We start from the raw sequence: 24255 nt of genomic DNA, 5'->3' as shown, positions 1-24255 counted from the left end.
AGGCTATGTATCAGCAAGAAATTCTTTCCTCTGAGGTGGTGAAACACTGATACAGGCTGCCAAGAGAAGTTGTGTCTGCTCCATCCCTGGAAGTGTTCAAGGCCAGGTTGGACATGGCTCTGAGCAACCTGGTCTAGTGGAAGGTGTCCCTGCTATTTTGCAGGGGGGTTTGGAACTGGATGATCCTTGAGATCCATTCCAACTTAAAGCATTCTGTGATTCTGTGATATGTGGGAAAAGCCCTCAAGCCTTTTGCATCCAGGATGTGAGGCTTATGTACGGGGACAGTCCATGTGGAACAGAGAAACCGGTCCCCTGTTATACAGCTCAGCCAACTTTTCCTCCAGTGCCCCCAGCTTGAGGACCCGGATCTTGTCCTTATCGTTCTCAGCAATGGCAGCCCAAGCACTCATGGTGTTGTTGTTGGTCTTGCAGCAGGCGCTGGCCCAGATGTGGCTGGGTACATTAACCCTCCCATCAGCGATGGAGGAGTTCCCAGGCACAGCACCCACAATGGCATAGGTGGTTTTACAGTCCTTGCTTTTCTTGGGCATTGTTTTCATCTCATAGCGGTTCCAGGCGCCGTTGTTGAGTGCAGTGTTCTGGGGCACTATGTTGGTGAGGGTGAAGGTCGCGTCCCTGCCTTCCTGGGTGTCGTGATGGGAAGCGGGGTTCAAATGGCCACGGTCCAAACCCTTAAGTTTAAGGTAGTCTTGGTAGACAGCCTGGCTCTCGCTGATATCATCTTGGCTGACTGAGTAAGTTTCTCTGAGGGTTGCCTCTGTTTCCATATCTTTGGGCAAATTGTCACGTATCAGCTTGACAGGTAAGGAAGAGGAAAGAAAACATGTTAGTATTGGGGATGGGAGTAATGGAGCAAGTCTCCCTGGAGCACAAGTCTCTGAGTGTCAAGATCTAATTTCTTGTCATCTCATTGTATGGAAAAGCATAAATCCTATAGCTGCCCCTCCTGGATGAACACAAGAGCTTTTAAGACAAAAGAAGCTCAGAATGTGACAGCTCTCCTTTTGACTTGTTGTAGGGGTCAGGTTTAAGGAAGGATGCCAGAGGGACATCCTGGGAAATGAAGTCCCAAAGTACTCCCACCCATGGGCAGTGACATACCCATGGTGACTGGTTGTTAAGGTCACATGGTGTGACATGTTAACCCAGATATAAGGTGTTGTCTCATTTGAATAAAGAGAATTTGGCTTTGAACCCCAAACCAGCTAACTGGGTCCGCATGGTTTATTTACTTATTATATTAATAAAGCCATAACTTGTGACCTTTGTGATCCAGCCTGCAGCCTGTGCTGAGAACGTGGCTGGATACATGAGACAATTAGAATTTTCCACTCCTAAGTTTGGTAAGAAACCTTCCCTGACATATTGATTCCATTTCATCCTGTCTCCACACCCCGCATCTGCTCTCCCCAGATCCTCCCACCCCATTCTGTCATTCTTTGATTCCATCTGTGGCTGCTACAGGTATACTACACTCCTGGAACACCAGGGTTTGCCTCCTGTAATCCCATACCCAGGGAGATGTGTTGAGAAACCAGTCCTAGAGGTGAGGTTTCCTGGGAGGGCTACAGGTCACCGCAAGGATGAAGCTTTTTTTGACCTTGATGCAAATGGGATCTGCTACTGCAGTCCTAATAATGTGTCTCAGAGCAGATCTGGGACAGGGAGTATCTTCTGCAGCCTCACTAAAAAGAACTTAGAAATGATCAGCCTGTTCAACAGCTCATAATCCCCAAAGAGTCCTGAGGAACCTAAATACTGAAAAAGGACCTCTGGAGAAAGTTACCAAAATCAAAGAGTTTGCAGGAGGACTGGCTCCATGATCCAGGAGGGAAAGGGCCAGGTTGGATGGGGTTCTGAGCAACCAGGTCTAGTAGGAGGTGGCCCTTCCCATGGCAGGGGGGTTGAATTGAGATGATGTTTGATGTTCTTTCCAACACAAACCCCTCTATGAGTCAATGATTCCATGAAAAGAGTGAAGCATTATCCCCCGTAAATGTAGAAACTGCAGTGGTGCAATATTATATTAGTTCTTTGAGTTCCAATGAGTACAAAGTGCAAATGGATTTTTTTTTTTTTTTTTAGAACTCAAACACCTTTCTGTTCATCTTTGAGGAAACATATTTATTCTTCCTCTGGAACAGGGCATATGGCTTTCTTCTATTGTCCATGAACACCTAATTTCCCTCCTGCTGCTCTGTCCTTAGCAATGACCTGAACTTCCTCTCTTTCTGTTCCATAATTTCCTTGGTCTTTTTCACTGGAGGTCTGAAGGACATTTGGGAGAGCTCTGTTGTTTGTGGAGATCTGTGTGTCTGGTGGATCCTTCTGAACCAAGCCTGAGGCAACAGTGCTCAGGGGCAACTGGCCATGGCTGGAGATCACCCCCTTCTGACTGGACTGACACTGATGCTCCTCACTTTTCATTGCCTGAAATAGCACTCAATACATTCCCCAGGGTTCACCAAACCCCCTCCCCAATCAGTGCCTGTACCAAGGCTTTTTCCCTGGGTAATTTCACCCAATTCTGAGTTTCTCCTCACTTCTCTCACATCACTTACAAAGACAAATGGAGTCCTAACTGTGAGAAATTAAGCTCTGTCAGGGTTGCAAAACAGCTCAGGGCAAAGTGGAGATCAGAATCCAGCAGGACTGTTGGTCCCCCAAATTTAGCTGATGTTTCATGCCTTTTCCCCAGCACTTGATCTCCTACCACAGCAGGGCACAGAGAGGGACGTCAGTTTGACTTTGGAATGGAATGGAATTTGTCTTGATGTTGCTCTCAGGTCAATGCAGAAAACTGTGAACCTTTGGGATAGCAATCCTGCTCCTGCTGCTGCTTAAAATGCATCAGAGGAATCATGTGATGCAGGTGTTTGAAGTAAGATGAGATGAATCCCATCCAATGGGTCCATTTGCATGTGTGTGTATGAGGGTGGGAGGAAATAGAGATATTTGGTTAAATGCTACAGTTCATCTTTTAGTGACTGGAGGGTGATATGCTGTAAGAGAGGACACTCACCTGGGGCTCAACCATCCATAATGGTGTAACTCTCTTGCCAGCGTCAAACTGGTAGATGTAAGCAGAGTACACGGGAATACGCTCCTTTTTGTCATACAAGGTGGCATAGAAAGGCTGGTTTTTGAAGGTCTGGCAGATCCAGGCTGGGTTCTCTGGCAGCAGACCATTTGTTGCAGGCATGTTCTGGTAGAAAAACTGATTACATGTATTGGCAAAGGACTCCACCACCTCGCTGTGTCCCAGCCAAAGGCAGCTCGCCCAGACCTGCAGCAGCAGCAGCCACAGCATCACGAGAGGATTTCAGGTGAAGGGCTCTTGCTCCTCTGAAAGGCAAATGCAGAGGGACACTCAGCTTGGAGAGAGTTGACCGTGGCCTGCAGTCATTTTTGTGTTGGTGGGACACAGCTGGCTGACTAGGGGACTATGAAAGACCAAGACGAGGGTGCTGTCTGACCTCCTGGATATGGAAAAGTGCCAGGGCAAACAGGCTGAAATCTAAAAGAGGGTTAAGGTGACTACAGGAGGCAGCAGTGGGAGAATTCATCTTTTGTCTGCCATTTTCAAGAAGGCAGGCAGGAGAGGCAGCTGGAAGGATTCATGGGACAGAAAGCTGCTACAGTCCACCTTACACTGCAAAAGGGTCTGGGCTGAGGACTCCAGAAGACTTGACAAGGCACCTTACATATTTGCTCTCTTCTGACCCTTTGCCCTGATCTTTATCTCTTCATATCCAATCACTTCAGGATATAGAGCTACACACACCCTTGCTCTCACCCAAGATATCTGCTCCTTTTTCTCTTTACCAGTCCTGGATCAGGAACGTGGGGACCAGTGACGAGGAAACTCAAAATATGAGCCACAAGCAGTAGCTTTGTACAGTGCTCTGCAGAGCAGGACCATCTCTGCCCCAATCAAGCAGAGAAGTTCCTGAAAGGTCCTTTTGCACCAACCCCTCCATCAGCTTAAAATATATCCCACTTACTCAATATCAGATAGAGAGAAACCAACTTACCGTGGGAAATATGGGCTCAGGACTCTGCTCCCAGCCCCAGAGTGGCAGAGGACTTTGAAATGTCTCTGCTGCAGTCTGAGACTGGCTGTTTATATATGATCCCCCTGGAAGGAAGAGTTGTGAGATTTCCCACACAGGGTTCCAGATTAACTTTGCCCAGGAGTGCAGCCAGTACCTGTGTTTGTCCAGAGGTTTTTTGCAAGGTCATGGGTGGAATTTTGGTATTCCATAAGCTCAGCACCACACCTCACCCCCTTCCTTCCATTCTTATTAAACAGTTTGATGTGAATTATGCTGGTGACTTGACTTGAATTTCTCTCCCAAATCCATCCTTCTGTCCTTGCCTTCCTTCACAGAAAATGTTGAAGAGCTGCACAATTCAGTGCATGCATAACCTCTCATTTCTCCATGGAAGGCAGATGGTGGAGCTCAGCAACTCCAGCCTATGTTTGTCTGATCTCTTTATTCCAAAGCTAAGGAAACACATGAAATTATTGGAGTCAATTGTAAGAGCTTACCTTGAAGCAGAGCCTCAGAACAGGCAGCTGAGCCACTCCTTGCCTCTTCTCCCTGGAGAAACAGTTGGCTGATCCCTCAGGAGTCCCACTGCACTATATAACCAGTTGTAAATCTGATAAACACAAAATTTCAAAAAAAAGGAGAAGTTTTCTGTTGTTACTCAGGGGAGATTTGTTCATCCTTGCACAGAAATTGGGTGACAGTTGCTATTTGCAATTTCTTCTGGGTTTCTCCAAAGGTAGCTGATTGAAGCCACAGGTCAGCACAGGCCAGCAGTTAACTGGGTCTGGTGACATCCCCTTCCATTTCCTCATTCCCCAGGGGCCACAGCCACTGTTGCTGCAGCACCCACACACGTTTCTGTTCCTGGCAGAACATCTCTGGGGGCCTTTGACCAACCTGTCTCAGAGCACCCCAAGATGTCCACAGTCAGCTCTTCTGCAGCCTCTCAGGAGATAATTAATATGGCCAGGCTGCATATTTTCCCTTTCTGGATTGCCAAGGCTTTGTAAGAGCCCGTATTCCTGCCACCAGCCTGGGAAAGAGAAGGTCTTGGGGACACATTAGAGCCCCTTCCAGTTCTTTAAGGGTGTGCAAGGGAGTTGGAGAATGACTTTGCACAAGGACCAGGAGTTGATAGAACAAGGTGGAATGGTTTTAAACTGAAGGAGTGTAGACTTAGTTTGGATACAAGGAAGAAACTCTTGGCTGTGAGGGTGGTGAGACAGTGGCACAGGTTGCCCAGAGAAGCTGTGGCTGCCCCATCCCTGGAAATGTTCAAGGCCAGGTTAGATGGGGCTCTGAGCAACCTGGTCTAGTGGAAGCTGTCCCTGCCCATGGCAGCAGATTGGATCCAGATAATCTTTAAGGGCCCTTCCAAGGCTCAGAATGAGTCTATAATCATTCATCCACTACTAAATTGGACTCATTTTCATCCACTTTGAAACGTCCAGGAATACTGGAAAACAAGTTGGTTGTCACCACCAGAAATGACCAGAAGAAGTGTGATAGACCCAAGAGTGTTTGAAGGAAGTTGTTCAGTCCTGTGGTTTATTTTGTCCCTGATAACCTGGGACTGGCATCTTAAAGTGGTTTTAAGGCAGATAAGGGACAAGGCTGATAAGAAGCAGATTCGGCAGAGCTGGGGCAATCCTTTGTATCGTTTTTATCATATTTCCTCCTTTCTGATGAGGCCCAACTGGCCTGACAAAGCAGCAGTTGCAAGAAGCAAGGCCAAACTGTGTTCATGTCATGAGAAAGGGCCATAAACCACCAAAGACCCCCGGAGCATCCCCTGACTCAGTTCCACAGTGTAGCACCACACTGTGTAAAACCCCACTCCAGGGGAGGCAGTGGGGCATTTCCACAGGACCCAGAATGAATAGAACCCATCCAACTCTCTGTGCCTCTGGCCCCCACTCCCAAAGGATCTAAATTGCAGGTCTCGTTGCCAGATCCACAGGTGGTGATCTCCTTCCTCTCCACTATCTGCTCTTGTCCTTTCCTTCTCTTTCCTTCTGTCTTCTCCTTAGATTTTTTCTTCTTGACATTTCTATACTTTTACAGAAAAAAACCAAAATGGCTGCAAACATCCTTTCCAATGCAACCCAGTTGTTTTAAAATAAACCTGCCTTGTACAGACACTGCTCATTCAGCATCATGTCCACCTCAATCATCTATTAGAAGAACCAGGGTCACCCTGCCTCGGAGGTTGCTGGTAAAAAGAAGCCATGAACCTCTCAGCATACTCCTGGGGTCTAGGAGCTCCTGGTTTTCCATTTCACTGCTTTTTTATACAATTTAATAATAACTACCTAATAACTGGCACTGCTTTGCCTTTCATGTCAGTGTAGGCACTAAGTGTTGTCCAGAGCTGTGCACATGCTGGATGGAGAAGTGCTGTGAGTGATGTTGAAGGAGCTCTGCTGCTCATTGATCCAGCTCCCATGGGGTCTCTTCTGTAAGACAAACCTCCATTTCTTCAACCTGTAAAGGATCCTATTGGATCCTCCAGTCTGCTCCCAGCTTGGAGCTCAGAGATACACAGATGAAGGACTATTGATAAGCTTTCCATGTCATGCGCGAAAAGAAACAGAACTAGCAGCACTTTTCTAGGGAAATTGGACCAAAATCCAGATCTGCCTTCTCCATGTCAATCTTCTCCTGATTTCCACCTCACTTTTTTTTCTATCAGAGGCTACAGGCAGCAGTCCAACCTCATTCTCAAGGCAGGCCAAGCAGGAGGTAGCTGAGCAAATGGAAATGGAAAAACCTCTTGTGACTGAAGCACTGCAAAAAGGGGATTTGTGCCTTTAGCACCTCCAAGCTAATTCCTTTCTCTGTTGGGCTTCCCATGTATTTCACATGCTTGATGTGGAGGGGAGGGCTTTTCTGGGCACTGACAGGACTCTTGATCCTGGGGAGACCCCCAGGGAGGTGATAGGGATGGGATTCCTGGGGATGGCCAAACAGCCAGTGGTTTCAGAGCCTGGAAAGCAAGGGCTGTGTGGCACTGGATGAGCCCCACAAGGATGAGTTTCAAGACTCAGCTGGAGTGAAGAGGTTGAGGAGCAAGTCAGACGGAGCCCCATGAGGTACAGCAGAGATTTACTTCAGGCTGAACCAGCACCAGGAGTGGGCTGTGTTGGCATTTGATCCCAGGAGAAAAAACCCATGGGGGCAGGGACCTGGAGCATGGGGGCAGGGACCTGGTGCACAGGGGCTGTCCAGCAGAAGGGTGTCAAAGCGATATTCCTACTTTGTCCTCCTAAACAGCAAAATATTCTCTTACCTCTCTAAGCTATCCAGCTGGCACAAGTGAGTGCTACTGCTGCTCTCACCTTGGCAATGGAGACAACAAGAGCACAAGTCCCTGGTGCGACCAGGCATGGCCCAGGGTCTGTGCTGGGATCTGGTTCCCTGTGCTCAGGTGTCCAGAGCCACTGCAGATGCCCTTGGGGAACCTGCCGGGCCTCTGGCTGATGGCCCAGATGGGTTTGGTGTTCCCCAGGATTCTGCAGCAGATCAGCCCCACCGGGGCTCTCACACACCTCAGGGCACCTCAAGGGCACAGGGTGCGATGAGACACTGTAGGATGGTGAACAACAGCTGCTGAGCTGAGAAGTTCAGGCTCAAGCTGGTACCTCTGGAAGTGACACAGCTTGTAGGAGCTGTTTGCAGCCTGATCCACTTGGTTCATGCCCATTCCTAGCAGAAGTAACTGCAGTCTGATGGGGACACTTTAGTACCTGTTATGTCACTTTCAGGGTTGACTTGGAACCCCTTCCTCCTGCAAGGATGCTCTGGGGACTGTGACATCACTAGGAAATTGAGATTTCAGCAAGAAGCAACTTGTGGCTTATATATAAGATGACTCTGCAATCCAGCACTGAAGCTAATAATTTTTATTATGAACTACTCAGGAACTACATGATCTGGCAATCTTTTGATTGACACATTGATTACATTGATTATATTGAATAGAATGAATACATTTCACAAAATCATTTAGCCATAAATCTGCAGAAAAGGTTCAGTAGCACAGCAGAGAATGAAGTTATCCAAGCAGTGTATCACAGACAGAAATTTATCTCTGACCAGCCAAAGCTTCCTGTAGATCTGATGCCTGAGCCTGCCTATCTCAGACCTCAGCTCCTGCTTCTACAAGGTGCAGGTTTCAAAAGCAAGCAAACAAAACCTGGTTCCCAGCATCACAGAATCACTGCATTGTTGAGATTTGGAGGGACCTCTCAAGATCTCCTAGTCCAGACCCCTGCTCAAGCAGACTCAGCTAGAGCAGGTTGTCCAGGATCATGTCCACTTGGGGCTTGAGCCTCTCCAGCAATGGAGACTCCACAACACCTGTGGGCAACCCGGGCCACCCTCATCCCACAGCCTTCCTAAGGAGGGGAGGGACAAGTCAGCAGCACACTCTGAGGGACAGCTAATGAGGAGAGGAAGGAACTAAGACCTGTTTCTGGGCAGGGAGCAAAAGGAAAACAAGGCAAAGCCCATGTAATTGCAGAGAGAAGCTCTCATTTCCTTGTCTGTGGGCTCTTATCTGTGGCAGAAAGGGTTAACACGGTATAGGAAGGATGTCCCAAGGAGCCCTGGGAGATGTAGTCTCCACAGCAAACTCCCAGAGAGAGTACTCAATGGAGCATGCCCGCTGGGAGGACTGGCTAAGAACTGTGGGAAATACGTGTGTCACGGGATGTGTATAAGGGCTTGTTAGCGCGCGAATAAACCAATTTACAGCTGCGCATGCATCTCTTTGGTCCTTGAAGATACAAGTGCTACACTTCTCCACCTGTTCCCTCCAGACTGTCAGGGCAAGGACTCATCCCTAAGAGCTCTCTGCCAGCATGGGCAGCAAAGCAAACCAGCTGGAGGCTTTGCCTGCCTCTTTCTCCCTTTTATCAGGGCAGGAGGAGGAGTTGCTCTGAGGGACAGAGCTGGAAACCCACCAGAGAAGGGAGCAGGATGGACACTGCACAGGACATTTGCTCCCCTCTCCTCTGCTCTCCGGAGACCCCACCTGCAGTGCTGCCTCCAGCCCTGGGCCCACAACAAGAGAAGGACACAAACCAGTTGGGGTGGAGTCCAGAGGAGGTCACAAAGGTACTCTGAGAGCTGGATCACCTCTGCTCTGGAGACAGGCTGGGAGAGCTGGGGGTGTTCAGCTGGAGAAGGCTCTGAGGAGAATTTAGATCTCATTCCAGTACCCGAAGGGTCTCCAGGAGCGTTGGAGAGGGACTTTGAACAAGGGTATGGAGTGTCAGGAGAAAGGGGATTTAAAGTGATAGAGGGCAGAGTCAGACTACGTATCAGAAAGAAATTCTTCCCTGTGAGGTGGTGAGACACTGATACAGGCTGCCCAGAGAAGCTGTGTCTGCCCCATCCCTGGAAGTGTTCAAGGCCAGGTTGGACATGGCTCTGAGCAACCTGGTCTAGTGGAAGATATCCCTGCTCTATTGCGGGAGGTTTGCAACTGAATGATCTTTGAGATCCCTTGAATGAAACTGTTCTCTGATTCTGTGATATGTGGGAAAAGCTCCCGAGCCTTTTAAACCCGGGATGTGAGGCTTATTTACGGGGACAGTCCTTGTGGAACAGAGAAACTGGTCCCCTCTTATACAGCTCAGCCAACTTTTCCTCCAGTGCCCCCAGCGTGAGGACCCGGATCTTGTCCTTATCGTTCTCGGCAATGGCCCCCCAAGCAATCACGGTGTTCTTTTTGGTCTTGCAGCAGGCGCTGGCCCAGATGTGGCTGGGTACATTAACCCTCCCATTAGCGATGGAGGAGGTACCAGGCACAGCACCCACAATGGCATAGGTGGTTTGACAGTCCTTGCTTTTCTTGGGCATTGTTTTCTGCTCATAGACATTCCATTTGCCGCTGTTGAGTGCAGTGTTCTGGGGCACTATGTTGGTGAGGGTGAAGGTCGCGTCCCTGCCGTCCTGGGTGTCGTGATGGGAAGCAGGGTTCAAATGGCCACGGTCCAAACCCTTAAGTTTAAGGTAGTCTTGGTAGACAGCCTGGCTCTCGCTGATATCCTTTTCGCTGACTGAGTATTTTTCTCTGAGGGTCTTCTCTGTTTCCATGTCTTTGGTCAAATTGTCCCATATCAGCTTGACAGATAAGGAAGAGGAAAAGGTATTAATATTGGGGATGGGAGTAATGGAGCAGGTTTCCCTGAAGAAGAAGTCTCTGAGTGTCAAGATCTAATTTTTTGTCATCTCAGTGTATGAAAATGTGTGAATCCAAGACAAAATCCTGTAGCTGCCACTCCCCAATGAACACTAAAGTGTTAAAAAAAGACTCAGTATCTGACTGTTCTCATTTAGACTTGTGACCTTTGTGATCCAGCCTGCAACCTGTGCCAGGAATGTGGCTGGATACATGAGACAATTAGAATTTTCCACTCCTAGGTTTGAAGTTGACTCTGGTAAGACATTCTCCCTGCCACATCTGCTTCCTTTTCCACCTCTCTCCACACCCCACATCTGCCCAGGGCTCTCCCCAGATCCCCCCACCTCCAGTCTGTCATTCTCTGATTCCATCTGTGGCTGCTACAGGTGTACCACACTCCTGGAACATCAGAGTTTGCCTCCTGTAATCCCAGACACAGGGAGATGTGTTGGTGGCCCTTCCCATGGAACGGGGGTTGGAATGACATGATCTTTGATGTTCTTTCCAACACAAACCCCTCTACGATTCCATGATTCTGTGAAAAGAGAGAAGCTTTATCTCAGCCCTAAATGTGGAGACTGCAGTGGTGCAATATCATATTAGTTGTTTGAGTTCCAATGAGTACAAAGTGCAAAGGGTTTTTTTTAGAACTCCAACACCTTTTTGTTCATCTTTGGAAACACATATTTCTTCTCCCTCTGGAACAGGGCATATGGCTTTCTGCTGTCACTCATGAACACCTAAATTGCCTCCTGCTGCTCTGTCCTTAGCAATGACCTGAACTTCCTCTCTTTCTGTTCCATAATTCCCTTGGTCTTTTTCACTGGAGGTCTGAAGGACATTTGGGAGAGCTCTGTTGTTTGGGGAGATCTGAGTGTCTGGTGGATCCTTCTGAACCAAGCCTGAGGCAACAGTGCTCAGGGGCAACTGGCCATGACTGGAGATCACCCCCTTCTGACTGGACTGACACTGATGCTCCTCACTTTTCACTGCCTGAAATATCACTCAATACTTCCCCAGGGTTCACCAAACCCTCTCCCCACTCAGTGCCTGTGCCAAGGCTTTTTCCCTGGGTCATCTCACCCAGTTCTGAGTTTCTCCTCACTTCTCTCACATCACTTACAAAGCCTATGTGACACCTAAGCGGGAGCAATTAAGCTCTGTCAGGGATGCAAAACAGCTCAGGGCAAAGTGGAGATCACAGCCCAGCAGGACTGTTGGTCCCCCAAATTTAGCTGCTGTTGGATGCCTTTTCCCCATCACTTGTTCTCCCACCACAGCAGGGCACAGAGAGGGAGGTCATTTGGCTTTGGAATGGAATGGAATGGAATTTGCCTTGATGTTGCTCTCAGGTCAATGCAGAAAAATGGGCACCTTTGGGATAGGACTCCTCCTCCTGCTGTTGTTTGAAATGCATCAAAGGAATCATGGGGTGGAGGTGTCTGAAGTTGGAGGAGGCGTGTCCTGAGGATGCGGGGGAAGCATCCTGGGAGAAGAGTCCAGGACACATGTGCGGTCCCCTGTATTCCCATTGGTTATTTGGTCACATGTTCCCAGGGGATAAAAAGGCACTACCTTTTGAAATAAATCCCTTTTGGCTGCAACCTCAGCTAGGAGTCAGACTGCATTTATTTATTATATTAATAACCCGACATGAAGTGAGATGAGATGAATTCCATCCTGTGGGTCCATTTGCGGGTGTGTGTATGGGGGTGGGAGGAAATAGAGATGTTTGGTTAAATACTACAGTTCATCTTTTAGTGACTAGAGGGTGACATGCTGTAAGAGAGGACACTCACCTGGGGCTCAACCATCCATAATTGTGGAGTTCTCTTGCTAGTGACAAACTGATAGATATAAGCAGAGTACACGGGAATACGCCCCTTTTTGTCATACAAGGTGGCATAGAAAGGACGGTCCTTGAAGGTCTGGCAGATCCAGGCTGGGTTCTGTGGCTCCAGGCCTTTTGCTGGGGGCATGTTCTGGTAGAAAAACTGATTACATGTATTTGCAAAGGACTTCACCACCTCGCCCTGTCCCAGCCAAAGGCAGCTCGCCCAGACCTGCAGCAGCAGCAGCCACAGCATCGTGGGAGGATTTCAGGTGAAGGGCTCTTGCTCCCCTGGAAGGCAAATGCAGAGGGACACTCAGCTTGGAGAGAGCTGACCATGGCCTGCAGTCATTTTTGTGCTGGTGGGACACAGCTGGCTGACAAGGGGACTAGGAGAGACCAAGAAGAGGGTACTGTCTGACCTCTGGGATATGGAAAAGTGCCAGGGCAAACAGGCTGAAATCTAAAAGAGGGTTAAGGTGACTACAGGAAATAGCAGTGGGAGAATTCATCTTATCCCAGGAGGGATCCAAACCCACCTCATGTCCACTCCGCTCTCACAGCAAAGTTATCTGACTGTGAGGGTCTGAGGCACAGCAGTGGGACAAGGTCACCTTGTCCAAACTCCGGGAGTTGGACTAGTTCCTGTACAGTAAAGGGCACTGTTGCAGGAATTTCTATTTCTTCAACAGAAACAAGTCCTCTTTTATTTGGCTCAGCATTGACATGATTTTCAGCACTCAGTGAGATCATTGCTCTTGGAGACAACACTGAAAAGTCCCTCTGATGGTGGCAGCCAAGCAGGGAGCTTTGTCTTCTTTCTGATGCACCAGAGGCTTAAGGATAGCAGTGATATTTCCATTTTCAGTGCTATATACAATACTTAAAAGGCTATTTTAACATCAACAGAGTGATTTTAAAATAATTAGCATTTTCAAGAAGGTAGGCAGGAGAGGCAGCTGGAAGGATTCATGGGACAGGAAGCTGCCACAGCCCACCTGACACTGCAAAAGGGTCTGGGCTGAGGACTCCAAAAGACTTGACAAGGCACCTTACATATTTGCTCTCTTCTGACCCTTTGCCCTGACCTTTATCTCTTCATATCCAATCAGTTCAGGATATAGAGCTACACACACCCTTGCTCTCACCCAAGATATCTGCTCCTTTTTCTCTTTACCAGCCCTGGATCAGGAATGTGGGGACCAGTGATGAGGAAACTCAAAATATGAGCCACAAGCAGTAGCTTTTTACAGTGGTCTGCAGAGCAGGACCGTCTCTGCCCCAATCAAGCAGAGAAGTTCCTGAAAGGTCCTTTTGCACCAACCCCTCCATGAGCTTAAAATATATCCCACTTACTCAATATCAGATAGAGAGAAACCAACTTACCGTGGGAAATATGGGCTCAGGACTCTGCTCCCAGCCCCAGAGTGGCAGAGGACTTTGAAATGTCTCTGTTGCAGTCTGAGACTGGCTGTTTATATATGATCCCCCTGGAAGGAAGAGTTGTGAGATTTCCCACACAGGGTTTCAGATTAAGTTTGCCCAGGAGTGCAGCCAGTACCTGTGTTTGTCCAGAGGTTTTTTGCAAGGTCATGGGTGGAATTTTGGTATTCCATAAGCTCAGCACCACACCTCACCCCTCTTGATTCTTATTAAACAGTTTGATGTGAATTTTACTGGTGACTTGACTTGAATTTCTCTCCCAAATCCATCCTTCTGTTCTTGCCTTCCTTAACAGAAAAAGTTAAAGAGCTGCACAATTCAGTGCATGCATAACCTCTCATTTCTCCATGGAAGGCAGATGGTGGAGCTCAGCAACTCCGGCCTATGCTTTGTCTGATCTCTTTATTCCAAAGCTAAGGAAATACTTGAAATATTGGAGTCTATGTTGAGAAAGGAACAAGAGCTTACCTTGAAGCAGTCTCAGAACAGGCAGCTGAGCCGCTCCTTGCCTCTTCTCCTTGGAGAAGCTGTTGACTGATCCCTCAGGAGTCCCACTGCAATATACGCCTGGTTGTAAATCCGATAACCACAGAATTTCAAAAAAAGGAGAAGTTTTCTGTTGTTACTCAGGGGAGATTTGTTCATCCTTGCACAGAAATTGGGTGACAGTTGCTATTTGCAATTTCTTCTGGGTTTCTCCAAAGGTAGCTGATTGAAGCCACAGGTCAGGAGCAGTTAACTGGGTCTGGTGACATCCCTGTCCATTTCCTCATTCCCCAGGGGCCACAGCCACTGCTGCTGCAGCACCCACACAGGTTTCTGTTCTTGGCAGAACATCTCTGGGGGCCTTTGACCAACGTGTCTCAGAGCACTCCCAGATGTCCACAGTCAGCTCTTCTGCAGCCCCTCAGGAGATAATTAATATGGCCAGGCTGCATATTTTCCCTTTCTGGATTGCCAAGGCTTTGTAAGAGCCCGTATTCCTGCCACCAGCCTGGGAAAGAAGGTCTTGGGGACACATTAGAGCCCCTTCCAGTTCTTTAAGAGTGTGCAAGAGAGCTGGAGAATGACTTTGCACAAGGACCGGGAGTTGATAGGACAAGGTGGAATGGCTTTAAACTGAAGGAGTGTAGATTTAGTTTGGATACAAGGAAGAAACTCTTGGCTGTGAGGGTGGTGAGACAGTGGCACAGGTTGCCCAGAGAAGCTGTGGCTGCCCCATCCCTGGAAATGTTCAAGGCCAGGTTAGATGGGGCTCTGAGCAACCTGGTCTAGTGGAAGCTGTCCCTGCCCATGGCAGCAGATTGGATCCAGATAATCTTGAAGGGCCCTTCCAAGACTCAAAATGTGTCTTCTATGAGTCTATAATCCTTCATCCACTACTAAATTGGACTCATTTTCATCCACTTTGAAACGTCCAGGAATACTGGAAAACAAGTTGGTTGTCACCACCAGAAATGACCAGAAGAAGTGTGATAGACCCAAGTGTGTTTGAAGGAAGTCGTTGAGTCCTGTGGTTTATTTTGTCCCTGATAACCTGGGACTGGCATCTTAAAGTGATTTTGAGGCAAATAAGGTAGAAGGCTGATAAAAAGCAGATCCAGCAGAGCTGGGGCAATCCTTTGTATCCTTTTTATCATATTTCCTCCTTTCTGATGAGGCCCAACTGGCCTGACAAAGCAGCAGTTGCAAGAAGCAAGGCCAAACTGTGTTCATGTCATGAGAAAGGGCCATAAACCACCAAAGACCCCCGGAGCATCTCCTGACTCAGTTCCACAGTGTAGCACCACACTGTGTAAAACCCCACTCCAGGGAAGGCAGTGGGGCATTCTCATGAGAGCTGGAATGAATAGAACCCATCCAACTCTCTGTGCCTCTGGCCCCCACTCCCAAAGGATCAAGGCTACAGACACTGAAATTGCAGGTCTCGTTGCTGGATCCACAAGTGGTGATCTCCTTCCTCTCCACTATCTGCTCTTGTCCTTTCCTTCTCTTTCCTTCTGTCTTCTCCTTAGATTTTTTCTTCTTGGTATTTCTATACTTTTATAGAAAAGAACTAAAATGGCTACAAGCATCCTTTCCACTGCAACCCAGTTGTTTTAAAATAAACCTGCCTCGTACAGACACTGGTCATTCAGCATCATGTCCACCTCAATCATCTATTAGAAGAACTAAGGTCATCCTGCCTCGGAGGTTGCTGGTAAAAAGAAGCCATGAACCTCTCAGCATACCCCTGGGGTCTAGGAGCTCCCGGTTTTCCATTTCACTGCTTTTTTATACAATTTAATAATAACTACCTAATAACTGGCACTACTTTGCCTTTCATGTCAATGTAGGCACTGCCTATGTGTTGTCCAGAGCTGTGCACATGCTGGATGGAGAAGTGCTGTGAGTGATGTTGAAGGAGCTCTGCTGCTCATTGATCCAGCTCCCATGGGGTCTCTTCTGTAAGACAAACCTCCATTTCTTCAACCTGTAAAGGATCCTATTGGATCCTCCAGTCTTCTCTCAGTTGGGAGCTCAGAGATGCACAGATGAAGGACTATTGATAAGCTTTCCATGTCATGGAGACAACAAGAGCACAAGTCCCTGGTGCTACTGGGCACTGCCCAGGGTCTGTGCTGGGATCTTGGTTCCCTGTACTCAGGTGTCCAGAGCCACTGCAGATGCCCTTGGGGAACCTGCCTGGCCTCTGGCTGATGGCCCAGATGGGTTTGGTGTTCCCCAGGATTTTGCAGCAGATCAGCCCCACCGGGGCTCTCACACACCTCAGGGCACCTCAAGGGCCCAGGGTGCATCTGTTTATGGAGCTGAGCCAGGCCTGGATCTCTGGTGGCTGGGATCAGAGCTGGGACACCCAGCACACCTGGAGACATCTGCATGTTGCTGCCTGACTTTGCACCTCAACCCCATCCACTGTTTCAGTGCAACCCCCAAAGAGGTTGGTCCAGGGTGAGAGATGAGACACTGTAGGATGCTGAACAACAGCTGCTGAGCTGAGAAGTTCAGGCTCAAGCTGGTACCTCTGGAAGTGACACAACTTGTGGGAGCTGTTTGCAGCCTGATCCACTTGGTTCATGCCCATTCCTAGCAGAAGTAACTGCAGTCTGATGGGGGAGACACTATTGTAGGTGTTATGGCATCTTCTAAGTGGATTTGAACACCCCTCCTTCTGCAAGGATGCTCTGGGTGCTGTGATATCACCAGTGGTGGAAATTTCAGCAAGAAGCAACTTGTGGTTTATGTGTAAGATGACCCTGCAATCCAGCACTGGAGCAAATAATTTTTATTATGAACTACTCAGGAACTACATGAACTGGCACACACGGATCTTTTGATTGATATATCTAATGCATTGATTATATTGAATACACTGAATACATGTCACAAAATCCTTTAGCCATAAATCTGCAGAAAAGGTTCAGAAGCACAGCAGAGAATGAAGTTATCCAAGCAGTGTATCACAGACAGAAATTTATCTCTGACCAGCCAAAGCTTCCTGTAGATCTGATGCCTGAGCCTGCCTATCTCAGACCTCAGCTCCTGCTTCTACAAGGTGCAGGTTTCAAAAGCAAGCAAACAAAATCTGGTTCCCAGCATCACAGAATCACTTCATTGTTGAGGTTTGGAGGGACCTCTCAAGATCTCCTAGTCCAGACCCCTGCTCAAGCAGGCTCAGCTAGAGCAGGTTGTCCAGGGTCATGTCCACTTGGGGCTTGAGCATCTTCAGCAATGGAGACTCCACAACACCTGTGGGCAACCTGAGCCACCCTCGTCCCACAGCCTTCCTAAGGAGGTGAGGGACAAGTCAGCATCACACTCTGAGGGACAGCTAATGAGGAGGGGAAGGAACTAAGACCTGTCTGTGGGCAGGGAGCAAAAGGGAAACAAGGCTAAGCCCTTCTGGTCTCACTGAGAAGCTCTGATTTCCTTGTCCATGGGCTCTTCTCCAGCTGTTCCCTCCAGACTGCCAGGGCAAGGACTCATCCCTAAGAGCTCTCTGTCAGCATGGGCAGCAAAGCAAACCAGCTGGAGGCTCTGCCCACCTCCTTCTCCCTTTTTATCAGGGCAGGAGGAGGAGTTGCCCTGAGGGACAGAGCTGGAAACCCAACAGAGAAGGGAGCAGGATGGACACTGCACAGGACATTTGCTCCCCTCTCCTCTGCTCTCCGGAGACCCCACCTGCAGTGCTGCCTCCAGCCCTGGGCCCACAACAAGAGAAGGACACCAACCAGTTGGGGTGGAGTCCAGAGGAGGTCACAGAGGTACTCTGAGAGCTGGATCACTTCTGCTCTGGAGACAGGCTGAGAGAGCTGGGGGTGTTCAGCTGGAGAAGGCTCTGAGGAGAATTTAGATCCCATTCCAGTACCTAAGGTGTCTCCAGGAGCGTTGGAGAGGGACTTTGAACAAGGATATGGAGTGTCAGGAGAAAGGGGATTTAAAGTGGTAGAGGGCAGAGTCAGACTACGTATCAGAAAGAAATTCTTCCCTGTGAGGTGGTGAGACACTGATACAGGCTGCCCAGAGAAGCTGTGTCTGCCCCATCCCTGGAAGTGTTCAAGGCCAGGTTGGACATGGCTCTGAGCAACCTGGTCTAGTGGAAGATATCCCTGCTCTATTGCGGGAGGTTTGCAACTGAATGATCTTTGAGATCCCTTGAATGAAACTGTTCTCTGATTCTGTGATATGTGGGAAAAGCACCCGAGCCTTTTAAACCCGGGATGTGAGGCTTATTTACGGGGACAGTCCTTGTGGAACAGAGAAACTGGTCCCCTCTTATACAGCTCAGCCAACTTTTTCTCCAGTGCCCCCAGCGTGAGGATCCGGATCTTGTTCTGGTTGTTCTCAGCAATGGCCCCCCAAGCAATCACGGTGTTCTTTTTGGTCTTGCAGCAGGCGCTGGCCCAGATGTGGCTGGGTACATTAACCCTCCCATTAGCGATGGAGGAGGTACCAGGCACAGCACCCACAATGGCATAGGTGGTTTTACAGTCCTTGCTTTTCTTGGGCATTGTTTTCTGCTCATAGTCATTCCATTTGCCCTTGTTGAGTGCAGTATTCTGGGGCACTATGTTGGTGAGGGTGAAGGTCGCGTTTCTACCATCCTGGGTTTTGTGATGGGAAGCGGGGTTCAAATGGCCACGGTTCAAACCCTTAAGTTTAAGGTAGTCTTGGTAGACAGCCTGGCTCTCCCTGATATCCTTTTCGCTGACTGAGTATTTTTCTCTGAGGGTCTTCTCTGTTTCCATGTCTTTGGGCAAATTGTTCCGTATCAGCTTGACAGATAAGGAAGAGGAAAAGGTATTAGTATTGGGGATGGGAGTAATGGAGCAGGTTTCCCTGAAGAAGAAGTCTCTGAGTGTCAAGATCTAATTTTTTGTCATCTCAGTGTATGAAAATGTGTGAATCCAAGACAAAATCCTGTAGTTGCCACTCCCCAATGAACACTAAAGCGTTAAAAAAAGACTCTCCGTATCTGACTGTTCTCATTTAGACTTGTGACCTTTGTGATCCAGCCTGCAACCTGTGCCAGGAATGTGGCTGGATACATGAGACAATTAGAATTTTGCACTCCTAGGTTTGAAGTTGACTCTGGTAAGACATCCTCCCTGCCACATCTGCTTCCTTTTCCACCTCTCTCCACACCCCACATCTGCCCAGGGCTCTCCCCAGATTCTCCCACCTCCAGTCTATCATTCTCTGATTCCTTCTGTGGCTGCTACAGGTGTACCACACTCCTGGAACACCAGGGTTTGCCTCCTGTAATCCCAGACACAGGGAGATGTGTTGAGAAAACAGTCCTAGAGGTGAGGTTTCCCAGGGGGGACTACAGGTCACTGCAAGGATGAAGCTTTTTTGTTCCTTAATCAAAAAGACCTCGATGCAAATGGGATCTGCTACTGCAGTCCTAATAATGTGTCTCAGAGCTGACCTGGGACAGGAAGTATCTTCTGCAGCCTCACTGCAAAGAAGGTAAAAATTATCAGCCTCTCCAAGGAGCTCATAATCCCCAAAGAGTCCTGAGGAACCCAAGTACTGAAAAAGGACCTCTAGAGAAAGTTACCGAAATCAAAGAGTTTGCAGGAGGCCTGGCTCCATGATCCAGGAGTAAAAGGGCCAGGTTGGATGGAATTCTGAGCAACCAGGTCTAGGGGAAGGTGGCCCTTCCCATGGAATGGGGGTTGGAATGACATGATCTTTGATGTTCTTTCCAACACAAACCCCTCTACGATTCAATGATTCTGTGAACAGAGAGAAGCTTTATCTCAGCCCTAAATGTGGAGACTGCAGTGGTGCAATATCATATTAGTTGTTTGAGTTCCAATGAGTACAGAGTGGAAATGTTTTTGTTTTTTTTTCAGAATTCCAACACCTTTCTGTTCATCTTTGGAAACACATATTTCTTCTCCCTCTGGAACAGGGCATATGGCTTTCTGCTGTCACTCATGAACACCTAAATTGCCTCCTGCTGCTCTGTCCTTAGCAATGACCTGAACTTCCTCTCTTTCTGTTCCATAATTCCCTTGGTCTTTTTCACTGGAGGTCTGAAGGACAGTTGGGAGAGCTCTGTCGTTTGTGGAGATCTGTGTGTCTGACGGATCCTTCTGAACCAAGCCTGAGGCAACAGTGCTCAGGGGCAACTGGCCATGGCTGGAGATCACCCCCTTCTGACTGGACTGACACTGATGCTCCTCACTTTTCACTGCCTGAAATATCACTCAATACTTCCCCAGGGTTCACCAAACCCTCTCCCCACTCAGTGCCTGTGCCAAGGCTTTTTCCCTGGGTCATCTCACCCAGTTCTGAGTTTCTCCTCACTTCTCTCACATCACTTACAAAGCCTATGTGACACCTAAGCGGGAGCAATTAAGCTCTGTCAGGGATGCAAAACAGCTCAGGGCAAAGTGGAGATCACAGCCCAGCAGGACTGTTGGTCCCCCAAATTTAGCTGCTGTTGGATGCCTTTTCCCCATCACTTGTTCTCCCACCACAGCAGGGCACAGAGAGGGAGGTCATTTGACTTTGGAATGGAATGGAATGGAATTTGCCTTGATGTTGCTCTCAGGTCAATGCAGAAAAATGGGCACCTTTGGGATAGGACTCCTCCTCCTGCTGTTGTTTGAAATGCATCAAAGGAATCATGGGGTGGAGGTGTCTGAAGTTGGAGGAGGCGTGTCCTGAGGATGCGGGGGAAGCATCCTGGGAGAAGAGTCCAGGACACATGTGCGGTCCCCTGTATTCCCATTGGTTATTTGGTCACATGTTCCCAGGGGATAAAAAGGCACTACCTTTTGAAATAAATCCCTTTTGGCTGCAACCTCAGCTAGGAGTCAGACTGCATTTATTTATTATATTAATAACCCAACATGAAGTGAGATGAGATGAAGCCCATCCTGTGGGTCCATTTGCGGGTGTGTGTATGGGGGTGGGAGGAAATAGAGATGTTTGGTTAAATACTACAGTTCATCTTTTAGTGACTAGAGGGTGATATGCTGTAAGAGAGGACACTCACCTGGGGCTCAACCATCCACTCGTCACGCCTCGTGCCAGGTCCAGGCTGGTAGATGTAAGCAGAGTACACGGGAATACGCCCCTTTTTGTCATACAAGGTGGCATAGAAAGGACGGTCCTTGAAGGTCTGGCAGATCCAGGCTGGGTTCTGTGGCTCCAGGCCTTTTGCTGGGGGCATGTTCTGGTAGAAAAACTGATTACATGTATTTGCAAAGGACTTCACCACCTCGCCCTGTCCCAGCCAAAGGCAGCTCGCCCAGACCTGCAGCAGCAGCAGCCACAGCATCGTGGGAGGATTTCAGGTGAAGGGCTCTTGCTCCCCTGGAAGGCAAATGCAGAGGGACACTCAGCTTGGAGAGAGCTGACCATGGCCTGCAGTCATTTTTGTGCAGGTGGGACACAGCTGGCTGATAAGAGGACTAGGAGAGACCAAGAAGAGGGTACTGTCTGACCTCTGGGACATGGAAAAGTGCCAGGGCAAACAGGCTGAAATCTAAAAGAGGGTTAAGGTGACTACAGGAAGCAGCAGTGGGAGAATTCATCTTATCCCAGGAGGGATCCAAACCCACCTCATGTCCAATCCACTCTCACAGCAAAGTTATCTGACTGTGAGGGTCTGAGGCACAGCAGTGGGACAAGGTCACCTTGTCCAAACTCCGGGAGTTGGACTAGTTCCTGTACAGTAAAGGGCACTGTTGCAGGAATTTCTATTTCTTCAACAGAAACAAGTCCTCTTTTATTTGGCTCAGCATTGACATGATTTTCAGCACTCAGTGAGATCATTGCTCTTGGAGACAACACTGAAAAGTCCCTCTGATGGTGGCAGCCAAGCAGGGAGCTTTGTCTTCTTTCTGATGCACCAGAGGCTTAAGGATAGCAGTGATATTTCCAATTTCAGTGCTATATACAATACTTAAAAGGCTATTTTAACATCAACAGAGTGATTTTAAAATAATTAGCATTTTCAAGAAGGTAGGCAGGAGAGGCAGCTGGAAGGATTCATGGGACAGGAAGCTGCCACAGCCCACCTGACACTGCAAAAGGGTCTGGGCTGAGGACTCCAAAACACTTGACAAGGCACCTTACATATTTGCTCTCTTCTGACCCTTTGCCCTGACCTTTATCTCTTCATATCCAATCAGTTCAGGATATAGAGCTACACACACCCTTGCTCTCACCCAAGATATCTGCTCCTTTTTCTCTTTACCAGCCCTGGATCAGGAACGTGGGGACCAGTGATGAGGAAACTCAAAATATGAGCCACAAGCAGTAGCTTTGTACAGTGCTCTGCAGAGCAGGACCATCTCTGCCCCAATCAAGCAGAGAAGTTCCTGAAAGGTCCTTTTGCACCAACCCCTCCATGAGCTTAAAATATATCCCACTTACTCAATATCAGATAGAGAGAAACCAACTTACCGTGGGAAATATGGGCTCAGGACTCTGCTCCCAGCCCCAGAGTGGCAGAGGACTTTGAAATGTCTCTGCTGCAGTCTGAGACTGGCTGTTTATATATGATCCCCCTGGAAGGAAGAGTTGTGAGATTTCCCACACAGGGTTTCAGATTAAGTTTGCCCAGGAGTGCAGCCAGTACCTGTGTTTGTCCAGAGATTTTTTGCAAGGTCATGGGTGGAATTTTGGTATTCCATAAGCTCAGCACCACACCTCACCCCCTTCCTTCCATTCTTATTAAACAGTTTGATGTGAATTATGCTGGTGACTTGACTTGAATTTCTCTCCCAAATCCATCCTTCTGTCCTTGCCTTCCTTAACAGAAAAAGTTAAAGAACTGCACAATTCAGTGCATGCATAACCTCTCATTTCTCCATGGAAGGCAGATGGTGGAGCTCAGCAACTCCGGCCTATGCTTTGTCTGATCTCTTTATTCCAAAGCTAAGGAAATACTTGAAATATTGGAGTCTATGTTGAGAAAGGAACAAGAGCTTACCTTGAAGCAGAGTCTCAGAACAGGCAACTGAGCCGCTCCTTGCCTCTTCTCCTTGGAGAAACAGTTGGCTGATCCCTCAGGAGTCCCACTGCAATATATGCCTGGTTGTAAATCCGATAACCACAGAATTTCAAAAAAAGGAGAAGTTTTCTGTTGTTACTCAGGGGAGATTTGTTCATCCTTGCACAGAAATTGGGTGACAGTTGCTATTTGCAATTTCTTCTGGGTTTCTCCAAAGGTAGCTGATTGAAGCCACAGGTCAGGAGCAGTTAACTGGGTCTGGTGACATCCCTGTCCATTTCCTCATTCCCCAGGGGCCACAGCCACTGCTGCTGCAGCACCCACACACGTTTCTGTTCTTGGCAGAACATCTCTGGGGGCCTTTGACCAACGTGTCTCAGAGCACTCCCAGATGTTCACAGTCAGCTCTTCTGCAGCCCCTCAGGAGATAATTAATATGGCCAGGCTGCATATTTTCCCTTTCTGGATTGCCAAGGCTTTGTAAGAGCCCGTATTCCTGCCACCAGCCTGGGAAAGAGAAGGTCTTGGGGACACATTAGAGCCCCTTCCAGTTCTTTAAGAGCGTGCAAGAGAGCTGGAGAATGACTTTGCACAAGGACCGGGAGTTGATAGGACAAGGTGGAATGGCTTTAAACTGAAGGAGTGTAGATTTAGTTTGGATACAAGGAAGAAACTCTTGGCTGTGAGGGTGGTGAGACAGTGGCACAGGTTGCCCAGAGAAGCTGTGGCTGCCCCATCCCTGGAAATGTTCAAGGCCAGGTTAGATGGGGCTCTGAGCAACCTGGTCTAGTGGAAGCTGTCCCTGCCCATGGCAGCAGATTGGATCCAGATAATCTTTAAGGGCCCTTCCAAGACTCAAAATGAGTCTTCTATGAGTCTATAATCCTTCATTCACTACTAAACTGGACTCATTTTCATCCACTTCCAAACGTCCAGGAATACTGGAAAACAAGTTGGTTGTCCCACCAGAAATGACCAGAAGAAGTGTGATAGACCCAAGTGTGTTTGAAGGAAGTCGTTGAGTCCTGTGGTTTATTTTGTCCCTGATAACCTGGGACTGGCATCTTAAAGTGGTTTTGAGGCAAATAAGGTAGAAGGCTGACAAAAAGCAGATCCAGCAGAGCTGGGGCAATCCTTTGTATCCTTTTTATCATATTTCCTCCTTTCTGATGAGGCCCAACTGGCCTGACAAAGCAGCAGTTGCAAGAAGCAAGGCCAAACTGTGTTCATGTCA

At 48.3% G+C, this 24255-nt stretch overlaps 3 protein-coding genes across 3 annotated transcripts; all 3 read right to left on the bottom strand.

Moving 5' to 3' along the window:
* Window positions 1–272: 272 nt before the first annotated feature.
* Window positions 273–3226, bottom strand: LOC113982198 (endonuclease domain-containing 1 protein-like). Its single transcript, XM_027710214.2, has 2 exons — window positions 3047–3226; window positions 273–818 (listed from the first exon to the last, which is right to left on the bottom strand). Exons 1-2 carry the CDS (start codon window positions 3224–3226, stop codon window positions 273–275), a joined length of 726 nt encoding a protein of 241 aa, XP_027566015.2.
* Window positions 3227–9662: 6436 nt separating this feature from the next.
* Window positions 9663–12389, bottom strand: LOC113982210 (endonuclease domain-containing 1 protein-like). Its single transcript, XM_039383485.1, has 2 exons — window positions 12035–12389; window positions 9663–10183 (listed from the first exon to the last, which is right to left on the bottom strand). The coding sequence occupies exons 1-2, from the start codon at window positions 12354–12356 to the stop codon at window positions 9663–9665; spliced, it is 843 nt and encodes a 280-aa protein (XP_039239419.1). The 5' UTR covers window positions 12357–12389.
* A 5884-nt stretch (window positions 12390–18273) lies between these two features.
* Window positions 18274–23087, bottom strand: LOC120323676 (endonuclease domain-containing 1 protein-like). The gene is made up of 3 exons (XM_039383484.1): window positions 23001–23087; window positions 21057–21376; window positions 18274–18819 (listed from the first exon to the last, which is right to left on the bottom strand). The coding sequence occupies exons 2-3, from the start codon at window positions 21339–21341 to the stop codon at window positions 18274–18276; spliced, it is 831 nt and encodes a 276-aa protein (XP_039239418.1). The 5' UTR covers window positions 21342–21376; window positions 23001–23087.
* Window positions 23088–24255: the final 1168 nt, after the last annotated feature.

This window comes from Pipra filicauda, unplaced genomic scaffold (assembly GCF_003945595.2).
Source record: "Pipra filicauda isolate LSUMZ 115617 unplaced genomic scaffold, ASM394559v2 scaffold311_size1313980_pilon, whole genome shotgun sequence".
Classification (NCBI taxonomy): Eukaryota; Metazoa; Chordata; class Aves; order Passeriformes; family Pipridae; genus Pipra; species Pipra filicauda.
The sequence above is the reverse complement of the archived record's forward strand: the minus strand, read 5'-3'. Positions and strand labels throughout refer to the sequence as shown.